The sequence below is a fragment of the Phacochoerus africanus genome, chromosome 16 (genome assembly GCF_016906955.1).
Source record: "Phacochoerus africanus isolate WHEZ1 chromosome 16, ROS_Pafr_v1, whole genome shotgun sequence".
In the NCBI taxonomy this organism is placed as follows: Eukaryota; Metazoa; Chordata; class Mammalia; order Artiodactyla; family Suidae; genus Phacochoerus; species Phacochoerus africanus.
In genome coordinates this window covers 55262466-55279602 of record NC_062559.1, presented here as the reverse complement: position 1 = coordinate 55279602, position 17137 = coordinate 55262466, and the positions used below count along the sequence as shown (strand labels likewise).

The 17137-nt window shown below is 47.0% G+C and overlaps 1 protein-coding gene across 3 annotated transcripts in view; it reads right to left on the bottom strand.

Annotated features, from left to right (window-relative positions):
- The window catches only part of VPS41 (VPS41 subunit of HOPS complex), a 165496-nt gene extending 149137 nt beyond the window's left edge, over positions 1–16359 (bottom strand). For 2 of the 3 annotated variants that reach the window (XM_047763542.1, XM_047763541.1), the window contains exons 1-2: positions 16219–16359; positions 5354–5392 (exon numbers count right to left, since the gene is read on the bottom strand). In XM_047763542.1, the coding sequence (XP_047619498.1) occupies positions 5354–5392; positions 16219–16239 (60 nt within the window). In that variant the 5' untranslated portion in view covers positions 16240–16359. The remainder of the gene's footprint in view (positions 1–5353; positions 5393–16218) is intronic. The other variant, XM_047763540.1, reaches the window with a different exon arrangement.
- Between the last annotated feature and the right edge of the window lie 778 nt (positions 16360–17137).

Below are 17137 nucleotides of genomic sequence, written 5' to 3'. Positions count from 1 at the left end.
TATCAAAAACAACGAGAAGGAAACCGAAGTGTGGGTGGGGCCGTGGGGACAAGTGCCAGAGACAGGCTGCCCAACCACGCGAGTGTCCTTCACACGACTGAGCCGCACACGTCCAAGAGGTGAGGATGCCACATTCTGAGGTACGTGTATTTCATCACAATTACAGATTTTTTAATTTAAAATTAATTAAAAACTTTAAAAGAGCTTTAGAATAACCTAACACTATGGGCTTCCTGATAAAATACAGAAGCTCAGGTGAGAGGAACCGCAGCACTCTGTGAAGCGATAGAAAAACCGTTACACGACATGGCTGAAGACACTAAGCACTGCTGTTCACAGAAAACGGAAGCATCTGAGCACTTGAACAAAGACGAGGTACGTGTACAAAAAGGAAACAGCTGCCCCGGGAAAGCTTACTTAACTACAAAACCAATGGGAAGAAGAGACAGAGGAAGAAAGAAAAGAACAAAGATTCTTTGGAAACCAAACAGGGTCTCACAGCATCAATCCTGGAACCAGACAGTGGTCCACCCTGAGTGAGAAACCAAGGAAATCTTCTCCAAAGACTGGACTGCAGGCCAACCCACGCTACCTCCAAGCCTACAATTGGCATGACCATCAGCCTGACTACTCTGCTGGCCCATAAACTCACCAGAACCAGCACTATCCGGGAGGGTAACCACTTTCCTCGAGCCGGTGGGAAGTCTCTCTAGCCGGCAGGTTGAAGCATCAGGCTGTAAAATCAGCCACCAGCACCATATCCAAAATATAAGCGTAAGATCACTAATATTCACGAGTGCTTCCCATCTTGTTTAGATGCTAAACAAGATGCTCTGCCAACACCAATTTCTCCAATCCTCATGACGAGCATACAAGGTTAGCAGTAACTCCCGTTTTTCACAGCAGGAGACTGAAGAATGGAAGGGTTAAATGCTATGCCAAGGTCGTACTGCAAGTATGAAGCACAGCTCAGACAATGCACTTGAGGTACCATCCTCAGCAGGAGGCACTGGAGCTGGAAGGCAAAGTGACCAAAAGAGCCCAGGGTCTGGGGACTCCAGTCTGAACCCATTTCTCCCACGAAACGGCCACGACATCAGATGGTGAGGTTACTTTCTGGGTCTCAGTTTCTTCAATGTAAGAAGTATTTTTTCCTGCCATTTCTTTCTTGAGTGTGGTCAACTCTTAGTCCCTAACTTCCTAGCTTTTGGTTCACTTCTGGGATTTTATATTTCTGGTTTAAGATAGTCTTTCAAATGCGCAAGTACTTGTTTAAAGATACTCAGCACAGGATGGACCACGATCTTGGTGTTTTCTTTGAAAATTGCTGATTCTTTTTTTTTTTTGGGGGGGGGGGGGGTCAGGGCTGCAGGTGCAGCATATGTACGTTCCCAGGCCAGGGGTCGAATGAGAGCTACAGCTGCTGGCCTACCCCACAGCCACAGCAATGCCAGATCAGAGCCGAGTCTGCAAACTATTACCACAGCTCTCGGCGTGCCCAAGCCGTAATTAACCCACTGAGCAAGGCCAGGGATGGAACCTGCAGCCTCCTGGATACTAGTTGGGTTCATTTCCGCTGAGCCACAACAGGAGCTCGGGGTTTTTCTTTCTTATAATAGATTTGTACGGATACTACCTGCTGGTTCAGACCATCTTTATGCGTCTTAGATTTTCCCAGATGGCATCATCAGGTGCTCCCGTGGAAGGGTGGGTACTTGGGTGGTTTACTAGGGTTCTTCATTAGACTGGTAAATGAAGGGCATTTTCATTAGTAATGAAATGGCATCCTTTTTTGGAGGCGAGAAAAAGAAGCAAATCTCCTGATTCTATGAGATGGTTTTGTTTCTGGGCGCCCTGATTTCTCTGCTTTTTCCTTTTCCCCTCACCACCCATGCTGCCAGGGAATGCGCCCCGCCCCAAAGCAGCTCCACCCCACACTGTCATCCCTCCTGTTTCATGCAATGTCAAACCCCTTAATCTTTTTTTTAAGTTTTAATGAAGTACAGTTGATTTACAGTTACTGATAATCTCTGCTGTACAACAAAGCAATTCAGTTCTACAGAGACACACATCCATTTTTTTCAGATTATTCCCCTACTAGGTTATTACAGCCCACCAGGTGGGGTTCTCTGTGCTGTACAGCAGGTCCCCGTTGAACACGCATTCCACAGACCACAGTGTGCACATGCGAATCCCAAACTCCAAGTCCATCCCTCCCCCGACCTGCCCCCTTTCATAACTATAAACTTGACTCTGTGTCTGCTCTGGAAATAGGTCATTTGCATCCTTTTTTTAGAGTCCACATATAAGTGATATCATATGATGTTTGTCTTTGACTTTCTTCACTTAGTATGATAATCTCTAGGTCCATCCATGCTGCTGCAACAGTTCACTTTTACGGCTGACTAATATTCCGTTGTGTATATATGTACCACATCTTTATCCATTCTCCTGTGGACGGAACTTTAGGTTGCCTCCGTATCTCGGCGATTGTAAACAGTGATGCAATCAACGCTGGAGTGCATGCATCTTTTCGAATTATGGTTTTCTTCAGATATGTGCCCAGGAGTAGGACTGCTGGTTCATGTGGTACTTCTATTTTTTGTTTTTCCACCAGTCTCAGGCTTCTCCACTCTTCCCCACTCAGGGTGGGGCCCTCCCTCTCCTGGGAGTGACCTCCCTCTGTATATTCTGCCAGAGCTGGGGCCCGGAGGCAGTCTCCTCACTTCCCCCATCTGACCCTCAGTTCCGAAGTTAATCCAGAGCTGGCTCTGCTGGTTTTGGATAGTTATTTCCCCACTTCTACTGAAGTTTATTTAAAAAATTTTTAAATTATACTTGATTTACAATGTTCTGTCAATTTCTGTTGTACAGTATGATCCAGTCATTTGTGCGTGTATGTGTGTGTGTGTGTATACACACACATTTTTTTCTCATTTTATCCTCTATCACTTTCTATCACAAGTGACTGGATCTTGCGCCCTATGCCATACAGCAAGACTTCACTGCTTATCCATTCTAAATGTAATAGTCTGCATCGACTAATCCCAAACTCCCAGTCCGTCCCACTCCTTCCCCCTCCCCTCTTGGCACTACAAGTCTGTTCTCTATGTCCAAGAGTTCGTTTCTGTTTTGCAGATAGGATCATCTGTCCCATATTTTAGATTCCACATATAAGTGATATCATATGGTATTCTTCCCCCTCTTTCTGACTTACTTCACTCAGTATGAGAATCTCCAGTTGCACCTATGTTGTTGCAAATGGCATTATTTTGTCCTTTTTGATGGCTGAGTGGTATTCCATTGTATATATGTACCACATCTTTTTAACCCATCTGTCAATGGATGTTTAGGGTGTTTCCATGTCTTGGCTATTACGAATAGTGCTGCAATGAACACAGGGGTGCATGTATCTTTTTGAATGAAAGTTTTGTCTGAATAGATGCCCAGGAGTGGGATTACTTGATCATATGGTAGTTCTCTATTTAGTTTTCTGAGGAAATGCCATACTGTTTTCCATAACGGTTGTACCAATTTACACTCCCACCAGCAGTATCGGAGGGTTCCCTTTCCTCCACACCCTCTCTGGCATTTGTTATTTGTAGACTTATTAATGACAGCCATTCTGACTGGTGTGAGGTGGTACCTCACTGCAGTTTTGCTTGCATTTCTCTAGTAATTAGTGCTGCCGACCATTTTTTCATGTGCCTATCAGCCATGTCTTCTTGGGAGAAATGTCTACTGAGGTCTTAGTTTTATAATACTCCCTGCGACTAATTACTGCTGGGGCGTGAGTTACGCAGGCTTTTGTCTGCCGTCCCTCCAGATCTACTCAGGGTCTGAAGGATGGGTGAAGACAGGTAGATGTAGGTGGCTTCCAACATCGCGCTCACTTCTGAAATGAAACACCTGGACGAGGCTCCAGCACCGCAGGGCTCTGCACCAGTGATTCGGCTAACACGGGCTTCTCAGTGAAGAAAAGCTTTCCAAAACTAAGAACGGCGATCTGAAATGCTCTCAACACGTTATCAAAGATGAACAGCTATTACATCCTGGCTATAAGCAAACTCCGTAATGCCTTCCCAGGGGCTCCAAAGACAGTACTGGAGTGCGAACATGTTGGGAACCACAGCTCTACAGCCAAACAACACATGCATGCTGGCATAACATGTAAGATGTTTCCTAGAGGCATGTGTATAAGCCCAACTTTTCCCCCAAAAGGCAAAGAAAATCCATATGATAACAATCTGCAATATCAACCCAAATTTAATAGCTCACGATGGCTACAGTAACATGGGTATAGACTTCTGGTAGGTTATCATAACCTGATCTTTATGTAGTCCTTTGAGCCAAAGGAAATAAATGAAAAAATATACAATTATTATTGTTAGTCCAGCTCTAAAATTAATAAGCTAATTAATTGGTGTTATGCTTAAACCTTTTTTTGGGGGGGGGACAGCACTCAGCTTGTGGACGTTCCCAGGCCAAGGATCAAACCTGCACCACAGAGCCGACAATACTGCCTACCTAACTCGCTGAGCCACACAGGAGCTCCTAAACTTATTTTTTACGCACAGCCTTGAGAAGAAACTTTTTAAAGAGTCTTCCTTTAGGAGTTCCTGTCGTGGTACTATGGTTAACAAATCCGACTAGGAACCCTGAGGTTGCGGGTTCGATCCCTGGCCTTGCTCAGTGGGTTAAGGATCCCGCGTTGCCATGAGCTGTGGTGTAGGTCGCAGACGCGGCTCGGATCCCGCGTTGCTGTGGCTGTGGTGTAGGCTGGTGGCTACAGCTCCGATTAGACCCCTAGCCTGGGAATTTCCATATGTCGCGGGAGCGGCCCTAGAAAAAGAGTCTTCCTTTATGTATTACTTTTTTTCTCCATAAAATACCATCTTTAATACACTTGGCTCCCCAATAATTTTTAAGCTACTTCCTTTTCTAACTATAATTTCAAAGATTCAGAAATTATACCGATGAGCACCCCATGTTCATTAAAAGAAGAAAGATTAAACATTGCAGACCCTACTGTGGTTACTTGGAAAAGCAGGTTTTTCAAGTGTCAAGATTGGTTTGGACACTCTGCCCCCCCCCCGCCCCCACCACCCTCCCCCCGCCTACACGCTTCAGGTGAAAACATTGCTCAAAATGAGGACAAACCTTCATTCCTTCTCATTTATTTTTCAAGCTAATTCATTTAATGTCTTTAAAGATGACCAGCAGGTTCTTCCCCAAGTCTCGAAACCCATGGCCCTGACTTCACCACCCTGGGCACACTGCATTCGCCGAGGCACGGCCAGCTCAAGCTAACGGCTGAGCTAGAAATCCCCAGACTTCTGAATCGTCACCTTACCTCAGACTCATCTGTAGATTCTTCAAGAGACCCGGTTTCCTACAAAGCACAGAGGGGGACATGGTCAGAACACATGACAAAAGAAGAAAAACATTTTCAAAGAGAAAAAGAGTCCTCATGTCCCCACCAGCAGCACCCACTGGCCCTCTTCGGGATGCAAGTCTGCAACTCTAGTTTTCTACATAAACGTACATATATTTAATTAATGCATAGTGGATTTACAATCTTGTGCCAATTTCTGCCATACAGCAGTGACCCAGTCATACATATATGTGTGTGCGTGTATGGACACACACACACACACCCTTTCTTCTATTATCTTCCATCGTGGTCTATCCCAAGAGACCACATATAATTCCCTGGGCTGTACAGCAAGACCTCACTGCTTATCCATCCTAAAAGTAACTGCAACTCTAGTTTAAAGAACGCCACACAGTCCGACTCTTCCTAGGCCTCCTACCACTGCTCCACACCCTACAAAGCTCTGGGCCACCTGGATCCACGGCTCCTGCTGACTCGCCTCGATTAGTCAGCAGGCTAACAAATGACCCCAGGAACTCACCCTGGGAGTGCACAGGAGGCTATTCCTAAAGACGGAAGTGGGTCTGGCAGAGCCGCTTCCGTGATCTCAGAAGGGAAGAGGGAACGGCCGTCTCAGGTTATCTATAAGCCCATTTTTATGCCGCAAATCTCCTGTGCTAGTAATTATTATGCTATTAATCTGGCTGAGTCAAAACGACTGTCTTGCTTAAACAGCCTTTACCAAAGCATCCCCCCAGAGTGGTACCTCTCCGGCACGGCGCAAACAAGCGGTATAATTTACATCCACTCTTTAAACCATTAGCCAGAAGACAAATTCTGCCATTTAACACAGTTTCCCTCCTGCTAGGCAATGAATCTTACTGCCCTGGAGAAAACAAAGCAAAAAGGGGGAAAAAAACACCAACTTGATCCTGCTAATCCCTCACCTGCTCAGAGAAAGAGAGAATCTGCTGATGCCACGTATCCTCAAAGAAGTCAGCAAAATGAAGATTTACTTAACGTGCTTATAGATATCAACAGCAATAAAAGGTTACAACTACTATGCTGACACCGAATGTAACCACTTCACAACAATCCGTGAGATAAAGAAAAAGATCAAAAAGATTGGTCAAGGACATTTTGGATACAACTAGTACTTTTTCAAGAGAAAAAAAAAAAAAAGAACATTTTAAAGAAAGTTGGATGCATGTATTACTCAATGCAAACAGGACTGCGGGAGAAACACAAATGAGTGTTTGAAAATACCTGAATTCCCTTCATCGAAAATCAGGAAGAGGCTGTCAGGTCCCTGCTCTCAAAGTTCACCCGTAAAATGGGAATGAATGTTACTTGTAATTAAGAATTGGATGCTAGGAGTTCCTGTTGTGGCTCAGCGGGTTAAGAACCCTACACAGTGTCCGTGAGGATGCGGGTTTGACTCCTGGCCTTGCTCAGTGGGTTACGGATACAGTATTTCCATAAGCTGAAGGAGAGGTTGCAGATGTGGCTTGGATCCAATGTTGCTGTGGTGTAGGCCTGAAGCTGTAGATCCAATACAACCCCTAGTCTGGGAAACTTCCATATGCCAAAGAGGTGGCCGTAAAAAAGAAAAAAAATCAGACTGTAGTCATATCATTAGCCATCGTGAACATGGGAAGCCCCTCCACATTCCAATGTAGGCTGTTTAATGTCACTGTAATCGAAGCATCAGAAAGCCCTTACTAATCTGGAGCCACTATCTCTCTGCAGTAACTTTTAGTTCTTAGTCCTAATAGGACACATAAAAAACCCAATGCGTCTACTGCCTGCCAGGTCTCCAGGCAGTTACGCTGCCGAGCCTCCTACGTGGTTTCTCCCCGGTGCCAACCATCCCCGTCCCTGGTTTAGTCCACTTACCCTCGTGATCATTCTGTTTGGACACGGATATGGTCCACTTACTATTAACAGTCACGATTCTGACATCTTCACTGAACAGCTATAATACACGGGTCACGATGCTAAATGTTTTCACACGTAGCATTTTGAGATTTCCTAACAACCTCTGGGGCTTAGAGGTTGAACCTAAACGACTTGTAACATCCCTGACAGTTCCTACATGTTAAGGTATTAGCATTAGCAAATCTAGGCTTTGACAAATGTGCCCCCAAAGTCACAGCCAGACTCCTATTTCCCACCTCTAGAACTCTAAATGGGCAGTTTTCCAAAAATTACATTAAACCGAAGGAAAATTTTTTTCCTAGTTTAGAATCCATTCAAATATGCACATGGCACAGAAGGGCAAACATCCCACTTACATGCTTTGTTAAAACAATAACCTAAGTCCCCAGCTAGCGATTTTAATCTGAAAAACTCAACATCAAATTACGCTTTGGTTCCCACCAGAAAGCACACACTGGCAGAATCTGACACCCCAAGGCACACAAAGCTCAGAAACCTGAGTCTTCCAGGAAAATCAGGCTCTCAGATTAGCCTCCTGCGGCTGCTGGTATCGGTGGAGAGCATTTATTGCAGGGCCCTCTCAAACTTCGTCTCAGCATCAGGATGAACCCCCAAATCCAGCCAGGGCCTCAGAGAATGTATATACTTCTGGGCACAGCGCCGCCACAGCAATGCCTGAGTGCCTCCGGGAACTGGCTGGTCTGTTGCTTCTCAGCACCCTTCATTCATCGAGTCCCCTGCTTAGCACTCCGGAGACAGAGGCAACAGGAAAACAGAAGCCATGTCCCCAGGGAGGGGTCCCAGAAGCAAGGCTGAACCTCAAGAAAGGTTATGATTCAGAAATAGTCAAGGATCTTCAAACATTCTTTAACTTCACACTCTCTTTCCAAGAATCTAACCTCAAGCCCTGAAGTCTAAGCTATAAAAATGGTGCTCGCTCCTAAGATAAAGAAGCAGACACAAAAAGACAAATATTACAGGATTCCGCTGATGAGAAAGGTTAGCAGGTGCTGGGGGCAGGGCGAGATGCGAGTTACTGTTTCACGGCTTCAGGTCCACTTTGTGATGATGAGAAGTGCTGCAGATGGGGGGTGGTGATGGCTGCGTGACAACGAGAATGTACTTAATGCCAATGAATCGTTACACCGAAAAAGGGTTAAAATGGTAAATACCATGATATTTTACCACAAAAAAAAAAAAAAAATCTGCTGTTCTGCTTGAAGCAAAAATGAAGGGCTAGAAAGCACCCAGTGACACGAATGTATGCTAGCTGGGCAAATTCTGGGCAACAGCCTGAAAGCTAAACTCAGCAATTGTTTGACTTTATCTTTCTTTTGCAAACTGGTCCCTTTTAACCTGATCTTCTCTCCAAACAGCTCTAACTAAGGCTCTCAGTGCCCTGACATGTGACCTCCTGAAGCAGCAGGATCATCTTCCTAAAACACACCTCTGACTGGTCACCACGCCCCTTAAAGAACCCTCGGGAGTCAGGAGATGGCCGATTCCTCAGGAAGTTCATCCAAGCCCACCCCAAGCTGGTCCCCGGTGCAATTTTAGCCCCCACTCCCCACTCTCTGCACAAACCCCCAGCAAGCCCCAGTCCCACCATTAGGGCCCCGCGACAGTGGCCTGGGAGAAGGCCCCGCACCGCCAGCCTCAGAGGCCAGGAGGGGTTAGGGGGCAGTGGGCCCAGGAGGAGAAAGAGAAGCCGCGACCTCCCAGGCGGTGAAGTCCTTGCAGGGAAGACACACCGCTGGTCAAGGGAAACTAACAGATCGGGGCGGGGGAGCTGGAGCCTGAGGGAGGCTGGCTCCCAGCGCTGCAGGAAACAGGGCAGAGACCAGGCCCCCTGGACCCAGACCGGGCTGGGGACAGAGGGGAAACAGAGCACGCTGCGGCCGCCTCCCCCCTTCCCGACAAACTGTGGCCCTGCTGAGCCCAAGGGGGGCGCGTGCCAGCTCCCAAGGCCAGGCAAAGGCTGGGGAAAGAGGAAGTGTTTTGTGTGAGATGGAGCTGACGTCCTGGGCACAGATCCTCCATTTCAAAACGCTTCTGGGTCCCCGAAGACTGGGCTGGCTGAGGAGGAAAGATGGCAGGTACCCGAGGAGCTGGCAGGAGCCCGAGACTCAGGTTCTCAGCCCTGGTCCACCCACCAGGCTCAACCACAGCACTGGCTTTGATCTGCAAATGATGACCAGCCACGAGGTCAGCCCCAGCTTGCTGCCCTAGTGCCCCAGGGCCCAATGCGACTGTGCCGCAGAGTCATCTAAACTGGGTTTGGGGAGCTGGCTGATATTTTGCTAAACCACTCCATCGCCAGCTTTTTTTTTCTTTCCATTACGGTTTATCGCAGGATACTGAATACAGTCCCCTGTGCTGTACAGGGGACTCTGTTGTTTATCCAGTCTACATATGCCTGTTTATACCTGCTAATCCCAGACGCCCCCCCCAACCCCCCCTCCCCCCCGGCAACCGCCAGTCTATTCTGTCTGGGAGCCTGTTTCTGTTTCGTGGGTGTGTTTATCTGTGTCGTACTTTTAGATCCCACGATGAGTGACAGCCTACAATGTCTTTCTCACTCTGACTTACTTCACTGAGTAGCCATTCCATCTCAGATTCTAATTCAGTGGGCACAAATAAGAGACCAGAATCACAAGAATTCTAAAAAAAAAGTAAGGAGAAAGAAAAGAAAATGGAAAGAAGAGAAACCCCACGAAGGACCAAGCTTCTGAAAGAACAAAGGTGACTGTGACTGAGCCACCACGAGCGGAGAACCTCATAAAACACAGAAGCCCTGATGTGACGGGCGCGCCCGCTCCAAGGTGGTGACTGGGGGCCCCGGAGAGGCGAACTCTCATCAGCTAGTGCCACTGGCCTCCAGCCACCCAAAGAGCAGGAGGAGGGGAGAAACTCACAAGGTCATAAGCACATCCCTTGAGCTAACTTGTGCCATTTTCGTTACACGACTGTAAACAGTGGGCCCTCTAAAAATTTCTCTGATCCTCTGCTTTTGCAACTTCTCCTCTGGAGTTTGTTCTCCCTTGCGTTTATTAGTAAAGTTGCTTTCAGAAGCTCTGTCTAGGCCAAGCTACATGAAAAGAGAACTGTGCACCCCAAGCCATGCCCAAGTTTGGATGATAAATCACAGTTCTATTTACAAGCGACCACTGCAACCTAGCACTTAACACGCTCATTTCACACTCACAAGAGTCCTGGTGGGTAAAACCCCCAATCTACAGGCAAGAAAACTGCAGCACTTAAGGATGTGTCGATTTTTATTTTATACCCGGGGCACAATCGCAGTGGGGTATATACATGCTTATGAACGTCCCACTGGCTAATCCTTCCGTGCTCTACAATCCAGAGAGAATGTTCCTAATTTCAAAAACGTGGAGGGAAATTCCAAATAGAAATTCTCCTCTCTGGTCAAGGAATAGACGGCCTGAGTGACCAAACCGTTCCAGGGACCAGGTCCCCTGCTGGTTGGCAGGAAAGATGAAAGGGTACCCAGGGAGCTGGCAGAGTAAGGAACGTAGGAAATGTAACCTACCATTCACCAGACTTAATAATATTCAAACGTTTCAAGTTAAAATAATGACACAAATTCTACCGAATCTTGACAATTTGACATTTTCAATCCAGAAGGCTATTCTCCCCCTAAAAAATCCACTGAAACATATTATTAAGCACCTAGTACCCACAAAGCACTGGCCGTGTGAGAAAAACAGACATGAGTAAACTGGAGGCCTCAGCAATCTGCAGGTGGGATAAGTCAAATACAGGAACCAGACTTCAGGCCTTGTGTTGCTCATGAGCGAGGCATGGACAGATAGTGCTGGGCATCTGTGATTGTGAAACGCAACAATAAGTCTTTTTGGAACTGGGTAAAACAGCTGGCTAGATGATCTCCAGGCACAATGCAGGGTCCTAGTTCTTTCTGTGAACTCCAATATGCATGTACTGATTTTTACTCAATACCTTAACCACACTCAGCACAAACACGGATTTCCCAATGCCTTTTTAAAAAATGTGCATTCATACCCAAAGAGTGACGTTTTTGTGTTGTTCTGTGTTGTTGTTTTTCTAGCTGGCATGCGGCACATGCAGTTCCCAGGCCAGGGATGGAAGCTGTCTGTGTCCTGGCTCTGCAGAGACACCGCTGCTCTAGCTGTGCTACAGTGGGAACTCCAGAAAGTGACTGTGAGTCTGAGTCTGTGACCTGTGCCATGTTAACTCCGTACAGCTCTCACCACCTGGGTCTTCCCACACTGAAGGGGAAGAAAAGAGCAGCTGCCCAAAGCGCAGCGCTCAGCAAAGCGAGGAGCTTGCTTTCCGTCCTGCTCACCGTGGAGGGCTGGGCGCTACAGCCTCAGTACAGGTGAGCAGGCTGCGACCTGGAGCTTCTGCCGCAGTGCCGATACCTGCACAAGAGTCTCCAGCAACAGAATTCAAAGACACTGTAAGGGACTAAAATTCACTCCATTTCGGCACCGATGGGGGAAATGATGAACAAGATACAGAAAGACCAAAAACCCCCATGCTACTTCCGCAGTGTCAGGAGCAAACAGGGTGGGCGGCATGATCCCTGCACACAGCACCACGCGGGCGGGGGCCGGGGGGGGGGAGAGACCACCCAAGCCACCGCTCCCACCCAACCCTAGGCCCAGCCTTACCCTCCCCCCACTTAAGAGACCGCTCACCCCCTACTTAGGGAGCGGGCAAGGGAACTGACTGCTTGTTTTCCCTCCCTCTTGACCACAGTAAATCCCAGTAAGACTCGCCCAAATTTCTCACCCGGCCTCTTGCCAATTGCTATTGACTAAGGCGTCCAAGAACCCTGGTCAGTAACGGTGCTAAGGGAAAAAGCTTCCTTTGCTCTAACTTGCTCACCCTGTTTAATTTTAATAAACATCTTGGTTCTTAAAGCACCAGGGGTGGGGGTGGGGTTGGTTTATGTCAAAACTGTCTAAAAGGTTCAAAGCAGTAGGATAGAACAAGTCACAAATTTATTTGACATCACTTTTGTGCCTTCAAAAAAGTATATAATGAAGGCCTATTATCTTGGTCAGATTTTAGTGGCTTCCTATGTGAAACGCAAAATAACGTCAAGCAGAGTGGGAAAAGTCCAGCCTTTTTTTTTGTCTTTTCTATGGATGCTTCCCACAGCATATGGAGGTTCCCAGGCTAGGGGTCCAATCGGAGCTGTAGCCACCGGCCTAAGCCAGAGACACACCAACGTGGGATCTGAGCTACATCTGTGACCTACACCACAGCTCACGGCAACACCGGATTCTCAACCCACTGAGCAAGGCCAGGGACCGAACCCGCAACCTCATGCATGGTTCCTAGTCGGATCCGTTAACCACTGCGCCATGACAGGAACTCCAAGTCCAACCATTTTTAATCTATCAAGGCCTGATAATACAGGCACAATTATTTAGCAGCTTTCTTAGAAAAAATTAAACAGAACAACAATTTGTGAATGTTAGCTTCTTTCTGCTGTTGAAAAAAGACTACTGGTCTTTTTGAGAATGACACTGACACCAGTGGGGACAAATGCCTCTCAGAGCACCCACCGTCTGTCACGGCTGTGGAGTAGGTCACCGTTGTGGCTCATATTTGATCCCTGGCCCAGGAACTTCCACACGCCCTGGGTTCAGCCAAAGCGGAAAAAATTAGGTTCTTAAGGTTGTTTTTTTTTTGGCCACCCCAGAGCATATGGAGCTCCCAGGCCAGGGATCAGATCAAAACCACAGCCTCAAACTAAGCCACATCTGAGGCAATGCCGGATCCTGATCCACTGTGCTGGGCCTGGGATCGAACCCATGTCTCAGCAATCCCAAAATGCTGCCGATCCCAATGTGCCACAGTGGGAGCTCCAGTTCTTATGTATTTTTTAAAAGCCAGGGTGGTCCAATGAAAAACTGTAAGCTTTGGAGACAGAAGACTGGAGATTTATTACAGACATAAGCCTGGGTAAGTTGCTTAAGTTGTCTGAATTTCAATTTACTTATCTGTAAAATTTAATTATTTAACACATATTGAAAGCCCAGCACTATTCTAGGTGTCAGGCATACAGCAGCGAGCAAATGCTTTCCATCGTGGAGTTTATTTTCTTTCAGAGAGAATATACAGAATATAGACGGGAAAAAAAGAAATGTAAGAACACAATATGTCAGATGGTGATGAATGCTAAGGAGAAAATAATGCAGAGAAGAAGTTTCAAAGAATATGGGCAGGGAAGGTCTCAATCAAAAAGATAACACTTGGGAGCACCCGCTGTGGTGGAACAGGACGGGTGGCCCCTTGGGAGCGCTGGGACTAGGGTTTGATCCCAGGCCGGCACAGTGGGTGAAGGATCTGTGCTGCCAAAGCTGTGGCTCAGATCTGATCCCTGGCCTGGGGGAGCTCCACATGCCTCTGAGCAGCCAAAAATGAAAAGAAAAAAAAAAAGATAATACTTGAACGAAGGGAAGGGGAAAGCCCTGTTCATAACTGGGGTTCAAAAAAGGGAGCAGCATGAGCAAAGGTCCTGAGGTAGGGACACACCTAGCTTGTTGGAGACAAGAAAGCCAAGACAGCTGATGCAGAGTGATTAAGGGGGAAAGAACAGTGGAAAATGAGGTCTGAGACCAGATCCACGGAGCAACCGTGACAAGATGCTGTAGGGCAGCTAGACTATTTATTCCAAGGACTCTGGCTTTTTGCAGAGTGAAACAAGAAGCCACTGGAAGGTTTGGCACATAGGAGGTACTTGATCTGATTAATGTATCAGAATAAAATCTGCCAATAGAATTCTTTTGTGAGAACCAAATGCAATTTGAAAGGGTTCTTTCAACTGGAATGTGGAGTTCCCGTTGTGGCTCAGTGGAAATGAATCCGAATAGGAACCATGAGGTTGCGGTTCAATCCCTGGCCTGCTCAGTGGGTTAAGGATCTGGCGTTGCCAAGAGCTGTGGTATATACGTTGCAGAATGGGTTGGACCTGATGTTGCTGTGGCTGTGGTATAGGCCGGCAGCTGTAGCTCTGATTTGACCCCTGGCCAGGGAATCTCCATATGCCGAGGGTAAGGCCCTAAAAAGCAAAAACAGAAAAATAAAAAATAATTATAAAAAATAAATAAATAAATTGGAATGTGCTGAAAAAAATGCAAAGCATGCTCATTATATCACTTTTTTTTTTTTTTTGGCTTTTTAGGGCCTCGCCTGCAGCATATGGAAGTTCCCAGGATAGGGGTCCAACTGGAGCTGCAGCTGCCAGCCTATGCCACAGCCACAGCCACGGCAGATCCAAGCCCCACCTTTGACTCAGGCCACAGCTCATGGCAACGCAGGATCCTTAACCCACTGATCGAAGCCAGAGACTGAACCTGCATCTTCGTGGATACCAGTCAAGTTTGCGACCTGCTGAGCCATGACAGAAACTCCTATCACTGTCTTTTACATTGGACAGCTTTGCTGGACTCTTCTTCTGCACAAAACAGTAATAAACACTTAGAACAATTCTCTCCATTCTATGCTATAGCTAAGAACGTAGGTTCTGTTTTTGCTTGTAAATCAAACCACCAAAAACTTATAATTTCAACAGGGAAGCTGAACAGTGTGAAAACCAGTATCAGCACTATCATCCAACCCCTGTGAGTCATGAAACTGCACATGCTTAATGAGCATGTCCCTTTGAACCACCTGAAATAGACTCTCTTGTTACCATAATGACTGCCCAAACCTAATTTCTACCTAGGCAGTTTTCTTCTTTATTGGCATATACGAAATGCACACCGGGCCGATCTTCATCATGAAGTGAAGTATATGCTGCAAATGGTGCAAACTACTTTATTAAACTGAATTAACTTCTCTTACTGTGATACTACACAGCCCAAGTCACTTTTTAGAAGCAATTATGGAAACGGACAGCTCTGCTAATTTGCAAGAAAAACAGTGCCAAGCTAAAGTAACACTGGAAATAGAAATTTAATGCATTTCTCCAAATTCGGGCCTTTGTCTGCCCTTTTTTTTTTTTTTTGGCTTCTTGATGTTATTTTCTCATTCCATCTGGTCTGGCTACCACTACATCCCATATGAAAATAACTCTATGGCCATCGCTGACTTTCCCCTAAACTCCAGTTCCACAATTGCCAAGTGTCCACTAAACGCTGCCATCTGATGTCCTGCCAGCAACAAATAATCCCAAATAACTTTTACTGAGTCCAACTTTCCCTAAGCACTTTAGCTTTGTGTTACTCATTCCATCTTAAACCACCCTTCGAGGACAGTGATATTATTATCTCCATCTCATATATACATCAAATAACTAGCCCAAAGTCGCATGTTAAAAAAAATAACAAGCACTGGAGCCTAAGACATTTTTGCTCCCGAGGTGACTGACGCACTTAACACTCACTTCGATTGTAACTAAATGAAATAGATTCGAAACAAAGCTCATTGCGTCTACTCTCTCCCGGCCCTTCTGCAAATCAGCCCTGTCCTACTTCCAGTGGAAAGGAACTTAAATTGCAATCACCTGACCTCAAAACTCAAATCATGTGTGACGCCTCCCAAGGGCAGTCAGCCCCTAGGAGATCCCCGGCTGCCCTCGAGCCAAAATTTCACTAGGCTGAGGCCACGAGGGTGGCACCAAAGGAAAGGCCGCCCTGAGAAAGCCGGGGGTGTGTCCGGGCGGTGTCCCCGCAAGCCCTCCAAGAGCCGGCATCCCGCCCGCCTCTAGGCTCCCCCCAAACGGACTCTGCCGCCGCCCAGCCCGGCGAGGGCCTGCCCCGCCCCGCCACAGCCCCGCCACAGCCCCGCCACAGCCCCGCCACAGCCCCGCGCCTTCGCACGCTCCACTCCGAGCCCCCGACCGCTCACCCTCTTCCCTCCTTCCCCTGCCTAACAGTTGTAGCCCTTACCCGCTCCTCTGCTTCCGCCATGGCGCAGCCAGGGAGTCACGTGACACACCCGGAAGTGAGTAACAGGGCCCGGGGTCCGACGCCTGCTGGGAAATGTAGTTTTAGCGGCATCTGAGCCGGGAGGTGTTTCGCTGATGAATCTATTGTGCCTCATTTTGGCTGCCAATTCTCCAAGCTCGGCGCAGTTGTGCTATGGAGAATACAGACATAACCACTGTTAGTGCTACGATTTATTTTTTGGTGGGTCATATTGTTACATGGACTAGCGTTTTTATTATATTTACTGTGTATCAGGCCCTGGATTTATAGTTTTATATGAAGTATTTTATTTAGTCCTCCGTAGCAGTAGAGATCCCTATTATTCCCAATTATAGAAGAGACCACCTTGGCCCAGATGTAACACAGCTAATAAAGGGTAGAACTAGGGTTTCGATTTTGTTTTTTCTGATGCCAAAGACTCTGTGATGACCAGATCCTGCTTAGTCTAAAAGTGTTCTTGCCTTTCCCCCCTCCCCTCGCCCCCGTTTTTGGCCACACTGCAGCATATGGAGTTCCAGAGCCAGGGATCCGATTCCAGCCATAGTCATGAGCTAAGCTGCAGCCCGATCCTTAAACCATTGTGCCAGGCCAGGGATCCAACCTGCGATGCAGTGCTCCCCAAACCCGGCCAATCTGGTTGCACCCCAGCGGGAACTCCTAAAGCAGTCTTTAAAAAAAGGGAATCAGAGGCGATTTACAGTCCCAAACTCTTTAGACCCTACTGTTGCTGCTACAATAATTTGGCTTCTTTTTCTGGCATCTGGACGTTGAAATGTTTTTAAGTCTCTATTGTTTAAGACTTGTGGTTGCCAGGGTGCGGGGGAGTGGGATGGGCTGGGAGTCTGGGGTTAATAGATGCAAACTATTGCATTTGCAGGGG